Source organism: Panulirus ornatus, chromosome 57, assembly GCF_036320965.1.
Source record: "Panulirus ornatus isolate Po-2019 chromosome 57, ASM3632096v1, whole genome shotgun sequence".
Taxonomy (NCBI): Eukaryota; Metazoa; Arthropoda; class Malacostraca; order Decapoda; family Palinuridae; genus Panulirus; species Panulirus ornatus.
In genome coordinates this window covers 22896513-22910448 of record NC_092280.1, presented here as the reverse complement: position 1 = coordinate 22910448, position 13936 = coordinate 22896513, and the positions used below count along the sequence as shown (strand labels likewise).

At 48.2% G+C, this 13936-nt stretch overlaps 2 protein-coding genes across 2 annotated transcripts in view; one reads left to right on the top strand and one right to left on the bottom strand.

Moving 5' to 3' along the window:
* LOC139766270 (ras-related protein Rab-32-like) overlaps window positions 1–13606 on the bottom strand; it is a 56600-nt gene extending 42994 nt beyond the window's left edge. Inside the window, exon 1 of the mRNA XM_071694679.1 lies at window positions 12731–13606. Coding sequence (XP_071550780.1) covers window positions 12731–13250 — 520 coding nt within the window. The 5' untranslated portion in view covers window positions 13251–13606. The remainder of the gene's footprint in view (window positions 1–12730) is intronic.
* Window positions 1–13936, top strand: part of LOC139766269 (ankyrin repeat and BTB/POZ domain-containing protein 1-like) — a 62601-nt gene that overhangs the window by 22171 nt on the left and 26494 nt on the right. The window lies entirely within an intron of this gene.

Below are 13936 nucleotides of genomic sequence, written 5' to 3'. Positions count from 1 at the left end.
GTTGGGATGGACTTCATCTTGTTTCATATTTAAGCTTAACCTAAGCTTTGATCATAAGCCAAACAAAATGTTGATGTTAACCTTATATACAGTACAACAGCAGATGCAGTAGCTAGATCTTTAGTTAATCTGTGAAGTGCCATTACACAGCAGTCTTTAATAACATAGTGCAGATGCGGGCCAAAAGTGTTTACATATCTTTCAAACAGTGTAGTAAACTACATTTACTTAATATTCATATTCTTATTCAAGATTATTTAGATAATAATAAACGCGTTGCGTGAACTGATCTTGTAAACAAACTATTTTTACCTCCATGTTAAAAATAGCCGCTTAACGTTGTCCTTGACAGTTGGGAGCAATGATAAGTATGAGATCCGATTTCCGTCTAGTCACGGATTATTTCAACTGTAACACATGTATTTGAATGCCTCTCGTCACTAACACTGTAATCGTATTAACAGGCCGTTGAACCACTAAGCTCGATGAAGAAGAGAATTATAAGGATTTTGTCTTATAATTTTTCCATGTACAGTGATTGTAGGGGGGTAAAATATGATTGGCACGACCAGGAATCCCCCACATTACTGTGACCAAGCATGTATTACCTGGATACATCTGTGTTCAAGTGTAAACTCAGTTCTTGTCAGCTGATGTGTATGTTACCAAGAGCATCTTGCGGTGCTCACTGCTTCTAACTGCAAGACACACCGGGGCTAATTCATAAAAGCTTCCCTCTGATACGAGGTGTTTGGCTAGGATGCCTGCCGTACGCTCTGAATATGGGTCCTATACCACGTGAGGATGGAGAGGTTGGCGAACTTCACTCTTAGCCTTATGTATGGTGTCTTTGTTTTGTTTTAACCATCAACTGCAAAAGTAACTCAAAATATATATTCCATCAAGGGAAGGGTTTACATGAGTAATCCATAGGACATTACAATTTACACATCGGTATTCTAAAGAAAATATCCTTCATTTTGCTTCGCTGATTCCTTTGGCTGAGATATAGATCCTGCACAGATTCCAAGCACTCAGGCTTACACATACCATGGGTGCTCCCACATGTCGCCAAGAACTTTTGGTATAGTATGATAGTTTCGTATATCCTGTTCACTGGATGCATAGTGTTCCAGAGTCCTCTCTGAAGGATATCAATATTCTAAAAATTCAGTTGTTTGGCCATGAAAGCACGTCTGCAGTTTAGCAAAACATTATATATAATGTTCAGCCTCTTGACAGTTTCGTTTTTCAGCCAAAGGCAGCTTTTTGTGATCATGCAAAACTTGCTTTCTTATGATCGTCCAGTCTTATATAAACATATTGAACCTCTTCTCCAGGAGAGTGTCATACTGTGCAGGAGGCGGTGGACGTTATTTTCAGGCTGTTGTACCACACTTGGTGGGATTCTTGGACTAAACAGCGCTTGCTGTCTGTCCTCATCTTTGCACATAGTCTAAGCTTCGGTTTATACAGTGTTTATGTGTGTGCGTGGGAAAGGGGATTTGTACGTGCATGATGACGCACTTGTTTTCATAATCAATCATGAGACATTACATCATTAATGAATAGTGTAAAGGGTGAACTAGAGGAAACGAATTGTTAGAGTGCTGGTTCCACACATTCTGTGAGCTGCGTGACTGCTTCCGCCCTCCCTGCTCCCTGTCCCATTAATGCGTTTCGAGTCCGTCTAGGCACGATCAGTAGCCCACTTTCTGACCGCTTTTAATAGGATCATTTAGGTGAGTTCCGTGACTTGCTTGAATAATATATATATATATATATATATATATATATATATATATATATATATATATATATATATATATATATATATGCTGGTAACCAAGTTGAAAAATGAAACACGGTAAGTCCGAGGACACTCCTGTATAAATCACATCGTCGGGGAGATCCTTGTGTTTCCCTTAACGATATGATTGTATACGAAAGTGCACTCGGACTTATCGTGTATCATTTTTCCACGTGATCAGCAAATACTAGATCACGCGCATTACTGAAACACACACACACACACACACACACACACACACACAGTCTTTAGTGCTGACTTGCTTGTTCGGGTGCACAGAAATTTATCGTCTACTGCTGATGGATCAGTTGGACTTCCGGGGAACTTAGTACCTTCTACTGACGTACCTTTTGAACTGCCAGTGGAACATAGACCTGCCAACGTACCTGTTGGTGCCTGCCAGGGCACGTAGCGTCGATGGCGTAATGAGGGCATGGAAGTGTCTATTGAATATTTACGGAGGACCTTCTTGGTGTAAATCTGTCCCATGATGGTGTGGGGGTCTTAAGGTGTTGGCTTCACAAACACGGTCCTGCTGGAGGGGATGATAATTAACTTCTACCTAGATGCTTCCCAGGCAGGGGCTCCGAACAGCGTCGACGCTTAGTGCAGCGGAGGTGGGTGCTATGCAGCAGCTGGGAAGGGTGTGGCAAGTTGGTAGTTATGATGAAGGGTTACGAAGGAAGAGTGGTTGAGATGAAGTGAACGTCAACTCGGAGGGAACGAGCCGATGACGGTGGGAGATGTGAAACAATTCAGCTAAGACCTGATAGAGGTATTTATTGTGGTAAGAGGTACGTCTAGTGGCTTGTTGCGTGCAGTGATCTGCCGAGACAATTGTGGTTTGTGAAGACAGGTTTTTAGCGGAGTGATAGTGATGATGCAGCAGTGTGTGTGACTTGTTACATAAATCATTTCAAGACAGTTGTGTGAGCTGATTGGTTATCTGGTGTCACATGAAGTGAGAATAATAATTTTCTCTAATGATGAGTGAAACATGTTGGTAAAGCCAGGTCATTAAGGTGGTTGTGATGCCATAGTTCGAATATTGGTTAATGTCGAAGAGTCATGTACTTGATGGCTGGCGCAGTCCTATTCCTTCGTGCCTGGCACATCCCACTACAACACTGGCACTAGTGACACTGAGTGCCAGTGAGGGTATTAACCCACTTGTCACGTACGGGACGGGAGAGGAGAGAGAGAGAGAGAGAGAGAGAGAGAGAGAGAGAGAGAGAGAGAGAGAGAGAGAGAGAGAGAGAGCGCGGTTGTGGGTCGGACTGTATTAAACATCTTCCTTGAGTTTGGTGTTGTTGTGGGGGTGTGGAGCGGGTGAACGGGTACCTAAGTTGAGGGGCTGTGGGGGTGGGGACAAGGATATTTCAGAATAACTCAAGTGCAGTCCTAGCCCACGTTGGGTGAAACCCATGATCACCCTATGTAGTCGACGCTGGCGGTGTGTTAACACTAAAGATACGCCTTTGGCTATCTACCCACATACTTCTGTAAAGACTGCGCCGCACATCTCTGTACTTGTCTTGTTACTCCATAGTCCTCTTTTTTCTCTCCCGTTCCCCCACGGAGAAGAGGCGGGGTTTGCTTCTCTGGCTTCTCGACTGAATTTCTTTTCCCTTATGTTTATAAGGAAAAGGTGGGAAGGAGAGCCCGCGGGCCTGGCGTTGCCAGCCACTGCGGTGCCGCTAAACTGGAGTCACGTTGCTGTGCGCATTCAGTTGTCCGACTCGCTCAGCCTAGCCCCATTGTCACGCCTCATTCAGCGGCCCCAGCTCACATGAGCCTTACCCTATCCCACAGCTTCGCCTCAAGCTCACTATCCCGCCTCGTCCCAGTGCCTCTTCCCAGCCTACTGTCCGGTCCTATCCCAAGAGGACCCCACCCTAATATACTGTTTCTTACCGCCATCCCATTATCCCGCCCCATCCCAATGCCTCAACCCATTCCGTAGTCCATTAGATCTTGACATCAGAATCAATTATTTTGTCATGGAGTACATAACATAATACACAGTCATGGATGTAGCATGTAGCATACACAAACATGGCGAACACACACACACACACACACACACACACACACACACACACACACACACCTGAGCGGGCCAAAGCTGACAAATGGTCAATAACACTAACCACTCACTTCATGGAGGCCCATATACATGTGTAACGTTGTGTATGCGTACGTATGTATGCGTTTATGCATTTACCGTTCATGTGTGTGTATGTATGCGAGGATCGGTCAGCGCTCCCATGTACCCTGACTGTAGCCTGACTCACGGTGTGGGGGATGATAACGATAGAGACGCGGAGTGTGCTGACCCCTAGGCTGGTTTACATGTGCTTCCGGTAAGTCAGAGATGCCTGGTCTCTTGGGTCCTCTAGGACTGGGAAGGACTGTTCCCCCCCCAGAAGACCTGCTGTCCAGTGCCCCCAGGCGGGTGGCAAGGCTCCGTCATACATTGCAGTCGAGAAACTGAATCACTGAACCGTTACCGCTGGGATTATATTCCCGTCATGTAGAACATGTATGAAAATAAATACGAACAACCGGTGCAGGAGTAGAGCAGAAGCTGTGTTATGACTGGGCGTTGTAGGTACGTTATTATCCATGACGTCATTACTTGCACATCCACAGTTCTGGGAGTCCCCATAGATGGTGGCACTGTAGCATCGATTGCGGATCCTCGGTATTTCCTGATGTCGGCTGTTAAATGTCAGGGTGAAGGTGGAGGACCCTGACCATCATGACGGCCTGCAGGAGGAGGAATGTCAGGGTGAGGGTGGAGGTGCCTGACCGTCGTGGCGGCCTGCAGGAGGAGGAATGTCAGGGTGAGGGTGGAGGTGCCTGCCCATCATGACGGCCTGCAGGAGGAGGAATGGCAGGGTGAGGGTGGAGGTGCCTGACCGTCGTGGCGGCCTGCAGGAGGAGGAATGGCAGGGTGGAGGTGCCTGATCGTCGTGACGGCCTGTAGGAGGAGGAGGAGGAGGAGGAAGCCGTAGGTGGTTCCTAAAGTATAGTACAAGCTGGCTTACGGTATTAGGGGGTGGGGGTGAGGGGGGGGGGGGCATTGGCGGCAGCCCCCATGAAATTGGCTTTGGCGCATCAAGTTACTACTAAGTCAACTGGTGCACACTGCGCGTCTGCTTCTGAGGCAGGTGGTGCAATGGAAAGTCAGTTCCGTCTCTCTTCCTGAGGAAGGTTGTTCTGTGGGAAGTCTGTTCCGTCACCTCACATGAGGAAGTTTGTTCTGTGGGAAGTCTGTTCCGTCACCTCACATGAGGAAGGTTGTTCTGTGGGAAGTCTGTTCCGTCACCTCACATGAGGAAGGTTGTTCTGTGGGAAGTCTGTTCCGTCTCCTCCTGAGGGAGTTGGTGCAGTGGCAAGTCTTTACCAGGGGAGGTGGTGGCAACCGGGTGTTACAGGATAAAGGCTCCTTTAGATCGTTAGTGTGAACAATATTTCTGAATTACAGTAACAAGACGTGATTGAGGCATACGTCAGCAATCTGGTGCAGCAAGAGACTGATGCAGAAAACTAAACGCAGTCTCGGAGAACTCATGGTTGGGGACATGATGGTTCTGTGGGCAGTTAAGGCTGGGGACATGATGGTTTTACGGGCAGTTATGGCTGGGGGCATGATGGTTTTACGGGCAGTTATGGCTGAGGACATGATGGGTTTATGGGCAGTTATGGCTGGGGATATGATGGGTATATGGGCAGTTATAACTAGGGACGTGATGGGTTTATAGGGCAGTTATGGCTGGGGATATGATGGGTTTATGGGCAGTTATAGTTATAACTGGGGACGTGATGGGTATATGGGCAGTTATGGCTGGAGACATGGTTCCATAGAACCATGAAGCTGGGACATGGTTCCATGGAGACTTTAAGGCTGGGCACTTGGTTTTATAAGGAAATTTTAGGAAGACATTCGGTCTTCTCTATACCAGGATTCACTTTTCAAACTGTTGGAAAAATCTGTTAGACTAGAAATTGCATTAACACGAGTCAACTCCGTTTCTATTTTGCAGTAATATACTCAAGTGGGGACGATTACTAACTGGTATGTGTGTGTGTGTGTGTGTGTCCTTGTTTCTTGACAGGTGATGGAAGTCGAGAGCTGTCATGTGTAACATACAACTTCGACACATTCAGCCATCGCCTTATGTGACACTAGCTACGGGTCACGTGTGTAAGCTCGGTACATGATGGCAAGAGATGCGAAATCTAATCAGATCTCCGTCATTGTGACCATATTCAGCGATTGACTACGAAGGATTACGAAAGATTACAAAGTCAAGCAAACAGAAACAGACGACTGTATCTTTACGAATCTCTCGGTTTACAGGAGGAGACCTGATTACAGTCGAATTATGTGTTGTAAGGGTAAAAGGCAAAGAGATGACACATCGAGTCTTACTTCTATGTAACGGAGGCGCAAGTGAAGTTGGCCAAAGGTGAGAAAGGTGTTCAGCGATTCAGTTATCATTATCGTTGGACAGTGTTGGAGGCTCTGGCCACTTCGTGAGGAGGGAGTGGGGCCTCTTGTGGCTCTGTGGCCCTACTGTCACCATGACCTAGGGGGTGACGATATCATCCAGGGCACACACGACCTGGGAAATGATTCTCACGTCCCTTAACCATAGTGTGTGTGTGTGTGTGTGTGTGTGTGTGTGTGAGGGGTCGACATGTGAATGTCTAGGTTACTTTTGGGGAAATTGTTACGGCTAGTTTTTTTTTTCTAATCAGGGTTAAGGATAGTTTAATGGTGGTGAACTATACGATCAGTCGTTACCGATCTGGGGACGAACAGGGTGGGAGGGTGTCTACTATCCCTCGCGAGACAATTCCTCACGAATTAAGCTACACTAAGTTACATTGTGTAAGAGCCTCGAGGGAGATGTGGTTGGTTATACACTACCCATAACCCGTAGCTGCTGGCCTCGTCGATCAAGAACTACGTGTCGTCAAACGTTAATCAATACACACGCAGACACACACACTCCCGGTTGTGTTCACCGCTGCCTCACCACGATGGCTTCGTACGTGTTGTCACTTGGAAGCCTGATCGAACGCCTCTGTTTACTCTCCCTGGTTGCAACACCCTCACCTCACAACCTCCTCCACCAACCTCCGCCCCCCAAAAAAAAACTGAGCCTACTCAACTTCTCCGACAGTGGTGATGTAACCAGTGTCATCATCAAGTCGTGAGTGCGTGTGTGTGTCACCTGCAGGTCATATGTATCACCAACAGGTCGTTCTCCTGCTATGCTATGCTATGCAATGCTATAAACTGTCATTTCTATCATGTGGGTAATGTCGCCTCGAGGCGGTGGTCTGAGAGGCGTGCGGCGCGGGCGGACGCCAAGGCTTGTGGTCACCTCGAGTCTGTAATGTTACCCTCGCCCACACCTTGTCCCTCCAACACAGAGGCTACGACACCTTCCTCCTCTCCCCTGTTCCTGGGGGCGTGTAGGTCTGACCAAGGCTAGTCTTCTGTATCTTGCAACTGTCAGCCGTGTTCACTCTTCACCAAGGGGCGGGCCCTTAAAGGGAAGAAGCAAGACCGAGCCGAGAAAGAGGCGTTGTTCCGAACAACCGATAGAATTCTAGAGGTAATGAGATGCCTGGTCCTGTGACGTGTGGCCAGCCGGGTCGTTATCACGGGGATAACTGAGGTAACGGTATGTGTGAAGTAACTGTGTGAGGTAGTGTTCGTACGTGGTTACGTTCTATGGAAACTTATAGTCAATGCTGTCGACTGAGACAGCACGAGAGCAGCGGATCACCGTTGGAAGGTGATATGAATATGGGAGGGTGAAGACCCTAGAGTTCCAGACAGCCGTGTCGTGGTGATATTAGCCTGAATGGCTCACGTCATAAGGGAGAACCTTCTCCGTCTCGAACGGTTCTCAAATCTTGGACAAGGCGTGAGTTCATTCACAGAAAAAAGAAGTTCAATACTGAATTGTCATGGAAAGCGAACCACTGGTGCTTATAAGATTTTAAACACACACACAATCTTTCTCGCGCCTCCCGCTTCTCAAAGGGTGCGCTGTACTCAGCAGCAGGGACAAATGGATTTCTTTGAAGCGAGAAGTTCATAGACGGGACTTGACTTTGCTTCGTCACTTGACGAAGATACTTGTTCTTTTCTTTACTATAATGCTCTAGGCACCCCACCGCGGGTCAGCTTTGAACAACTGACATTAGCGAGCTATGAGATTTCCAGGATGAACTAGATCCTGGCTGATATCCTCACTGCTGAATGCTAATATGTCCTCGTACAAACTCCAGTGTAGACAATGATTATAACCTACAAACAATGCTGTAACTGTCTGACATAGAGAGGCTTTATTACTATCAATGATACTAACTGGAGGACGGGACAAGTTGCGCGGTCCTCGTCGTGTACCTGTGTGTGTGTGTGTGTGTGTGTGTGTGTGTGTGTGACGCACCACCTGGTGAGGCCAGCACCACACCCGCTCAGGTTTCTTCTTTTTTCTCTCCTCCTTTCGGGGGTGTAGATTATGAGGGGGGGGGGGGGGGAAGGGGTCGAACAGGAAAAGGTACGATTGAGAAATTCATAAGAGGGAGTGGTGTGTTGGTGACGTATATTTGGTGTCTTATTTTCATACTTCAGGCAGACTGGGGTGCGTTTGTAGTGATGCTTTGTTGATTTTGATGAGAAACGAGCTAGGCTAACCAAAGCATTGTTCGTCGTGTAACATCCTCGAGGGGAGGATAAACAACTGGGTTGACTGTGGTCCGATTGTCGCAACCAGGACTTGAACCTTTGCGTTGGACACTATGCTGTCCGTGGATGCGTCACAGTCAATAATGCTAACCGCTACACCACGAAGGTCCAGATCTGATTTTCTTCCTCTGATACATGTCTTCGTTTTCTTTAGTTTTTGCCTATCATTTGAGTTGCTTCCCTTATCGTAAGTGGTTAATGTTGCTACTCCTTCCACGCGCATGGTCCATAAACCAGTATCAATTCAACTTCCTCATTCCACCACTCACTACCCTCTCTCATCCGTCCATATCTTACCTCCCGCATGCCACACACCTCACCCGCACATGTAGGCACTACTTCTCTAAGTACCTTCCACTCCTATGGTTGAATTTACTGTCACCCTTGTGTCAATCTTCACTTCATCTCTCTTGATGTCTCTGCACACTCGCCTCTTTACCAAGATCACTTATACCTTTTTTCTCCTGATACCACAACGAACTTTCACACTCGCCGCTACCAAGAGACGATAACCGGAGATCCTATCTGCCGCCCCTCTCAGCACCTTCACATCCAGTAACCTCTCTCTCGCTCGCTGGTCAGTTAGCACATGATCCAGTAATGCTTGCAGACCCCTAAATCCTCCCACACACGTATAGTTGTGTGGGCACTTTTTTTTTTTTTTTACCATTTCCAATCATCTTTCCTCTAACAGCACACAACTGGACAAGCTCTTCCTCCCAGATTTCATATCCGCTGGAGACCCCCATAAGGACCTCCCCAATTATTATACCCTTAACTACCACATCACCTCCTCCTTCATTCATGTCCCCTATCATGTCCCCCAACATCAAGATTCGATCCCTTGCGTCAACATAAGCCACGGCGCTCACTCAACACCTTCCAAAAAGCACACGGTTCTTTTTCACTGCACTCACCACCAGGACCATGAGAACTAAGTCACCCCACCTCGCTATCTCTCATTCTACTACTCATATCAAGCTTGACCTCGCTTCCTTACACACTTTTCGGCTTCTCCCTCATCTGAAGAGCCCCTTCCCCCTTTCTTTCCTCTTGACATCTCACGAACCACAGACTTGATCCTCTGAACATCCTCGACCAACTCTACCCGCTTCCACTAATCATCTTGGGACCCGAACATCCAGGTTCTTCTCGTCAAACGTTGCATCTATTTCTCCTCATCGTCTTGCTCACCTGGCTGAACCAAGGCAAGTGAAGCGGTCATGGTAAATTATGGTGTGGTCTGTGAGTCTTGACACACAGACCACGCGCCCAAAGTTCGTTTGTTCCTGACGCTACGTCTCAAGGGCAGAAGTATTGGATGTATGTGCGCGTGTGTGGGTGTGTGTGTGTGTGTGTGTGTGTGTGTGTGTGTGTGTGTGTGTGTGTGTGTGTGTGTGTGTCCACACTGAGGATGAGCCTTCGTTGAAATATGGAAAGGGTGGAAGGGGGAGAAGAAATAGAAAATGATGAAAACCAAACGTTTTGAGAGGTTGGGAAGAGGTGGAAAATCTGCCGAGTATGAACGTGGCTGAGGTGATGGTGGGGACAATGTAGCATCCAGGGTCTCGAGACCAGAAACCACAGCAGTGTCCGTAGGGAGCCAACACTGTGGCGTAGGGCGAGTCAGGTGTCGAGGTCACACTGGGATAGCTAATAACAGATGGTGGGTTCCTCTCGACTTGACTCCGTCTAGGAAGTAGGGAGAGTTAGTCCCTCCACTGATGCGAAAATTTTTTTCTCCTACAGCAAAATTTAAATTGTTTGCCAACATGAGTAACTGTTGTTCGTGAAGTATATTACTCAGGTGTCCTCGAGTGCTTTCTCTGCCTCGAGGTTTTACAGTGTACTAGGGAAAGAGCAAGACCAAGCATCGCTGACTAGGGAGAGAGAGAGAGAGAGAGAGAGAGAGAGAGAGAGAGAGAGAGAGAGAGAGAGAGAGAGAGAGAGAGAGAGAGAGAGAGAGAGAGATTCAGCGAGGGTTGTCGTCTTGAACATATCGAAGGAACTGTTTTCCAACAATTTACGATTACGTATTACTTGTTGCATTTCATTTTTTTTTTTTCTCCCAGGACACGATGCGAAGGCTGACTTCTTCAGCGTCTCTTGGGCACATATGATTATTTATATCTTATCAAGCACACACCTTCAGGTCTTGACCATGACGGTACGACCATTTGGCACGTCGTCATTACGACCCTTGGATCTGGTGACTGAAGTAAGAAAAAAAAAGACAGGCTATTATACTTAAGGGTCGTGCTCACAGGTCGTACCGATGCGCGTTCACCCATCCCTCACCTCACGCCGTCGGTAGTCAAGATAATTCACTACGGTCTATCGTAATGTCATTTGATAAGTTCACTCAGTGCGTTCAAAATGTTCACGTGATAAAATCAGAACACCAAGCGAAGTTCCTATTCGGCGGCCTTGCCATCAGTACCATTCCGTCGCAGTAACAATACTCGTGGTCACGCTGGGTCCACTTCTTTCCCTCATTTGAAGATTTTCCCTTGATGACTTTCAGGTTCTGTAAGCAGATGATGCTCTTTTCTTTTTTTGTACTCTACAAAATTTCGTTCTGTTTAGATAACATTACGGCCTCGTAATTCTGTGAGGTCGCATTTCGTATATATATATATATATATATATATATATATATATATATATATATATATTAACCGTCTCCTTTGTTGATCACGTTGTCATATTTTCATAACTGTCACCTCCTATGCACCGGTCACTCCTACTTCTTGAGGATTGGTGGAAGCAGCAGCAGCAGCAGGTTGGGTGTTGAGGATCTCTCAGGTATCGTACATTTATGTACGTCCAGTGTTTCACTCTGTGGCTGAAATTCGATCTTACGGATAATGGCTCACTGTGTGTCTCACTGTCTAAATGGGCATCGAGTGTCAGCTTTTCATCATACCAGAATTCTTTAAGTTTTTTGTTGTTGTTGGACTTATACACACTGTTGTGATGCCGTATCTCATGGAGGTGCCCCAGCATCCAGTGAATATTGCTGTTTTAGATATCGACCAGACACAATGGTGAACACATGTAATGCAACGTGGAAGTTGAGAGTTATAACGAAGGGACGTGGCGAGATTATGTGAAGGGAAGTGGTTATCAGGGAAGTGCGGAGGAGTGTTGCGTAGTTATGTGGAGGGACGAGGGAGGGCGTGGTGAGTAGTGTGTGGAGTGTCGTGAGAAGGTTATGCAGAGGGGCGTGGGTGGGAGTGGTTATTACGGAGTGTGGTAAGGGACAGCTTGGAGGTGATGAAGGAGGGTTTGATGAGGTGTGATGGTATGTGTGAAGGATATGGGAAGGACAAGCTATTTGTTCCTCTCTCTCCCACAAGAGAGGTGAATATACAGTGCACGTCCAGCCATCTTGAAGGTTATGGCGTTAAAAGAGTATAAAAGTTCCAGGGACTGGGCTTCAGTAATTGACTTACAAGTTAGGCAGAGAGAAATGTTGACAAGTATTAGGTAACAGTGAAGGGAATACTCAACAATTTACACAGGAAGTGGGCTGTTTACGAAAGACTGAACAGTTTATTTACAATGTAAATTGTTGAAATTGCTGTGCTGAGGTCTTAGTCTGGAGGGGTGCAGGTAGGAGTGGTTAGCAGTTAATGTAGAGGAGCGTTTGAGAGACTGTGGTTACAAGTTCATAGTTTCAAGGTATTACGGGAGGGGTTTATGGAAGCCTTGTTAAGGTGCTAGCGTAGGGCGTTCCTGAGAGGTGCGGTAAGTAGGGAGTGACTGGCGTTGCGAGGACTTAAGGGGCGCTGGTGGATGAGGAGAGGACCTGACATGGTGGGGCACTAGTGGATGAGGTGAGGACCTGACAGGATGGGGCACTGGTGGATAAGGCGAGGACCTGACATGATGGGGCACTAGTGGATGAGGTGAGGACCTGACAGGATGGGGCACTAGTGGATGAGGTGAGGACCTGACAGGATTGGGCACTAGTGGATGAGGTAAGGACATGACAGACTGAGGCGTTGGTGGAATTGGTGATTAATCAGTATGAAGAGTCTGAAGAGACTGCTGTGAGCAGTGAGGTGTATGAGGGGCGTGACTGGTGGGTCAGGAGGGAGTAAGGATGGTGAAGGCTTAGCTCCCGGTGTTGGCTGACTTACCGCTAGTAAGGTCGGGGAAGCTGGTCGAGTCGAAGAAGGAGCCGTGTTCTTGGCTGTTCAAGCTCTCGGAGCTGCGGCGTATCACCTCATACTCATAGGCCGACTGGCGCCGCACATTGAGACCCGTTTGCGGCCAGAACACCAGGCGGGTGCGGCCACTCCCGCTCTGGTCCTCCTTTGTGGGACTGCCGAGCCGGGAGCTGCTGCGGGAGAGCAGGGGGCCCAGAAGTTTCCGTACCCGGACAAGGCCGCTCCCGCTCGAGGCCAGGTTGGCGCCACTCACGGACAAGTTGCCCCCGCTGATGGACAACTTCTGGGTAGCGAGGTTACTACCGCTTGCCACCCGCAAGATGGGCGGGAGAGAGAGGGGCGCCGCGGTCTCTACACACACACCCTCCGCCAGCGTTCCGCTGCTCCCCGTCCGACGCAGCCCATCCCCACCTGCCTCAACCACATTCATGCCGCCCACTGTCTTGTCGGTCTCGGTCATGTCAGCCTCCGCCTTGCTACCCACTCTCATGCTACCTACACCATCCCCCTACACGCCGCTGCATCACGCTCATGCTGGTTTCCTACAGCAACAAGCGGCCGTATTCCCCAGCCAGTGTAGCCATGTCCACGTTTATAGCACCGTCACGATACACACTTCACTTAATGGATTCACCAAACTACTACTGTTTAATGAAGATGTAGCGTTCGCCTGCTCCCCATTCACCTTCTGGTAAGTCTGACAACACTGGGGTCACGTGCCCCTTCACACTGGTCAGCAATACACAGGAAGGTCTAGATCTTATGTGACCGGTGGCGGGTATGTGATGTGGGCGGTCGGGAGGATCACTACTACGACGGAGACACCAGCTAGTGAGTTTCTGTCGTGGAGGAGAGTAGGCGTGATGTCTCAAGCAGCAGGAGTTGTGTGGAGGTGATGGCGTGGCGGGCGGGAGCGTACGTATGTGTGTGTGTGTGGGGCAGCGGTGGGGTGGGCTAGCCTCAGAACTGGTGTTGTGAACCGCCCTCTACCAGCCTGTCCGTCCCGCACCTCCAGCAGTATCGCCTATCATAACCCCTCTCCTGGGACCCCTGTCTTCCCTTTCCGCTCCCTGAGAACCCCCTCTTCTCTCCCCCATTGCCTTTAAGCCCGCTACCTGACCACCCTCCCTCTCCATACACGCCACCACTCACTATCTTCAGCAGCTCTGTTAAAAC